Consider the following 2,904-nt stretch of genomic DNA (forward strand, 5'->3'; position numbering starts at 1 on the left):
GATACTTGATTAAATCATTTTTCCTATTTGGATTCAAAAAGCAAAATTGTATCGGACGATAATGTTGCCCAACCGACGGTCAACGGTCATTGACTGTGGTAATGTTGTGATTCCTAGAAGTAGAAATGGTAGAGAAGTCCTTTGAGCCCCGACCCATGTTTGGTCTTGTCTCTCTCCGCTCCGGACACCACTATAAATGCCCATGGCAGCCTTATCCCTCTCGCCTGCCTTGGCCTTCGCCGTAGCTGTCGCCTCACCTCTTCCTGCCTACGAAACACGTGCGAGAGAGATGCGAACGAGGCGAGGCCTGATCAGCTATCCCGGGATGAAGCGGGAGCCCGAATGGAGGAGGTCGCCGGAGGAGGAGAAGACGACCAACAACCGGAGCCAGAAGAGGCGGCGGAGAGGGGGTTCCGGCGAAGACAAGTATTTGGACGACGAGGGTCGACCCGTTTCCGACAAGGCCGACCTTTTCGACGGCCTCCCTGACGACCTCATCATTTCCATCCTCTGCAAACTCAGCGCCACCGCTGGTTCACCTTCGGATCTTGTGAGCGTGACGCTAACGTACGCACAGCCTCACTTGCCGTGATAACTTTAGCCCATTTTATATATAGATATATATATATATATGTGATCAAAAATAATTTTTTTTTCTTGAATTTGATAGATGCAAGAGATTGAAAGGATTGGGATGGAATCCCCTTGTTCTTGCCAAGGCGTCTCTGAAATCTCTCGTAATTAAGGCTAAAAATTGGTCGGATTCGGCGCATAAATTCCTGAAGCAGTGCGCCGATTCCGGAAACATTGAAGCTTGTTACGTGCTGGGAATGGTAGGTGTTCATTCATCGACTAAATTGAAGGGTTTCGAGAGATTCGAAGGATAAAGATGTGATCTTTGTGTGAAAATTGGGTATGCAGATTCGATTCTACTGCCTAGAGAACAGGGGAAGCGGGGCGGCGCTGATGGCCCGGGCGGCGATGGCGTCTCACGCGGCAGCTCTGTACTCCCTCGCCGTGATTCAGTTCAACGGAAGCGGCGGCTCCAAGGGAGACAAAGACCTTCACGCCGGTGTGGCGCTGTGTGCCCACGCGGCGTTTCTCGGCCATGTCGACGCGCTTCGGGAGCTCGGCCATTGCCTCCAGGACGGTTATGGAGTCCGACGGAACGTCGCCGAGGGCCGGCGATTCCTTGTCCAGGCCAACGCCCGAGAGCTAGCATCCGTTCTCAGGTCCTCATACGCCTCCCATGCAGCCTGGCGGCAGAATCACAACCACCACCACGCCCTGGCTTCCGGCTGCTCGCTCCTCAGCGATTACGGCTGCAACGTCCCGCCTCCGGAATCGCATCCGGCGAACAAGTTCATGGCGGAGTGGTTCGCGCAGAGAGGACCTGGCGGCGGGAAGGGTGACGAGGGTCTCCGACTCTGCTCCCACACCGGCTGTGGCCGCCCGGAGACGCGCCGCCACGAATTCCGGCGGTGCTCCGTCTGTGGCGCTGTCAATTACTGTTCGAGGGCCTGCCAAGCTCTCCATTGGAAGCTAGTGCACAAGGCAGAGTGCGCTCCCATGGAGCGGTGGCTCGACGCTGCAGCAGCCGCCGGTGGTGGTCCGCCGGAGGTGCCTGGTAACGAGTGATGATGAATAGAGTTTCCTGCGAAAGAGAAAGGAGGGCGGTTTTTTATTTTTGATTTTTTTTGGTGCGTGCAAGGCCTTTTTAATTATTTAATTCCGTTGTTTTTTTCCTTTACTCGAATGTTTATTTTCCTTCTTTTCTTCTGTATAGAATGCAAAAAAGAAGTGTTTTTTTGTTCAATGCGCCGTTCAGTAGAGGACATGGAGTTTCAGAAAACAAAAACCTTTGTCTTTTTCATATTAACAATAAAGAACAAATTTCATTCATAAAAAAAAAATAAAGAACAAATTTCAATCTTGTTTTACCATCTTGCATCATATTCTTATCCTTAGTTGAGAAACTAATTTTATTTTAGGTTCACGTATGGTAAGTTGAAGAATGTCATAATAAAAAAGCTTTCACGGGATTTTTTATTAAAAAAAAAAGAAAATTAAATAAATTAGCTTTAGGGAGAGTAGCTAGGCCCTAAAGTAAAGCGACGTGGAGGTGGCGGCATGGCTTATTGGCTTGGCATGCGCGACTCGTGAGCAGCTTTTTCTTTCAAATAAATAATTAATTAGCTGCTTGCTTTTTTACTCACGCGTGGACCAGGGTTAACTCTTCACCTTTGCGTTGGGGTTAAGCCTGCCTCTGCTTGTGTCTTCTTCCCTGCAAATCCAATAAAGTTGCCCTGTCTCTCTCCCTCATTCACTCTCATAGCACCCAAGTCAAAAGTGAACCCAACGGATACAACCAGGAATCCAAAGATATTTGCTTGTTTACCACAAATATATGTATAATTCGTCTGGATTACAGATAAGGCTTAATTTTCTTGCACAATACATATATATAGACAGTTCCTGCCTCCCAATCAGCATCTCCCAAACAAAACCCTTAGGGTGCGTTTGGTTCAAATCATCATCTATAACCTTGGTTATGTGATTACCAGGTAATCACATAACAAAGGTTATAGGGAATACAACATAACTTATTAGGTGTTTGGTTCGATTAAGATTATACAATTATTTAATTTTATATTTACTAATTTACCCTTTAACTTGTTAAATTAATTTAATTCAATTAAAACCTTCCTCCTCCTCTTATCTGTCTGCTTTTCCAAACGAGAGCGGAAGAAAGGAAAAACAAGAAAGGAAAGCAGTCAAAAAAGGGAGAGAGACGCTCGTTGTTGTGTTCGTCTTCCTCCATCAGCCCCTGCTGCTGCTCCCGTGGGCACAATAAACTTCTTCACGCTTCTGTTGTTGTTTCCCTTACTTGTTTCCGCCACCCCA

General features: G+C 47.3%; 1 protein-coding gene across 1 annotated transcript; it reads left to right on the plus strand.

Annotated features, from left to right (window-relative positions):
* Nucleotides 1-229: 229 nt before the first annotated feature.
* On the plus strand, nt 230-1,812 carry LOC122046870 (F-box protein At1g67340-like). Its single transcript, XM_042607783.1, has 3 exons — nt 230-567; nt 671-833; nt 922-1,812. The coding sequence occupies exons 1-3, from the start codon at nt 290-292 to the stop codon at nt 1,636-1,638; spliced, it is 1,158 nt and encodes a 385-aa protein (XP_042463717.1). The 5' UTR covers nt 230-289; the 3' UTR covers nt 1,639-1,812.
* Nucleotides 1,813-2,904: the final 1,092 nt, after the last annotated feature.

The sequence above is a fragment of the Zingiber officinale genome, chromosome 2B (genome assembly GCF_018446385.1).
Source record: "Zingiber officinale cultivar Zhangliang chromosome 2B, Zo_v1.1, whole genome shotgun sequence".
NCBI classification, from domain to species: domain Eukaryota; kingdom Viridiplantae; phylum Streptophyta; class Magnoliopsida; order Zingiberales; family Zingiberaceae; genus Zingiber; species Zingiber officinale.

What these genes read in the sequence shown, in the direction of transcription:
- LOC122046870 (XM_042607783.1), top strand. Translation starts at nt 290, where the DNA reads ATGCGAACGAGGCGAGGCCTGATCAGCTATCCCGGGATGAAGCGGGAG. An exon ending in CTTGTGAGCGTGACGCTAAC is followed by an intron (nt 568 to 670) that starts GTACGCACAGCC and finishes TGAATTTGATAG; the next exon opens with ATGCAAGAGATTGAAAGGAT. An exon ending in CTTGTTACGTGCTGGGAATG is followed by an intron (nt 834 to 921) that starts GTAGGTGTTCAT and finishes TTGGGTATGCAG; the next exon opens with ATTCGATTCTACTGCCTAGA.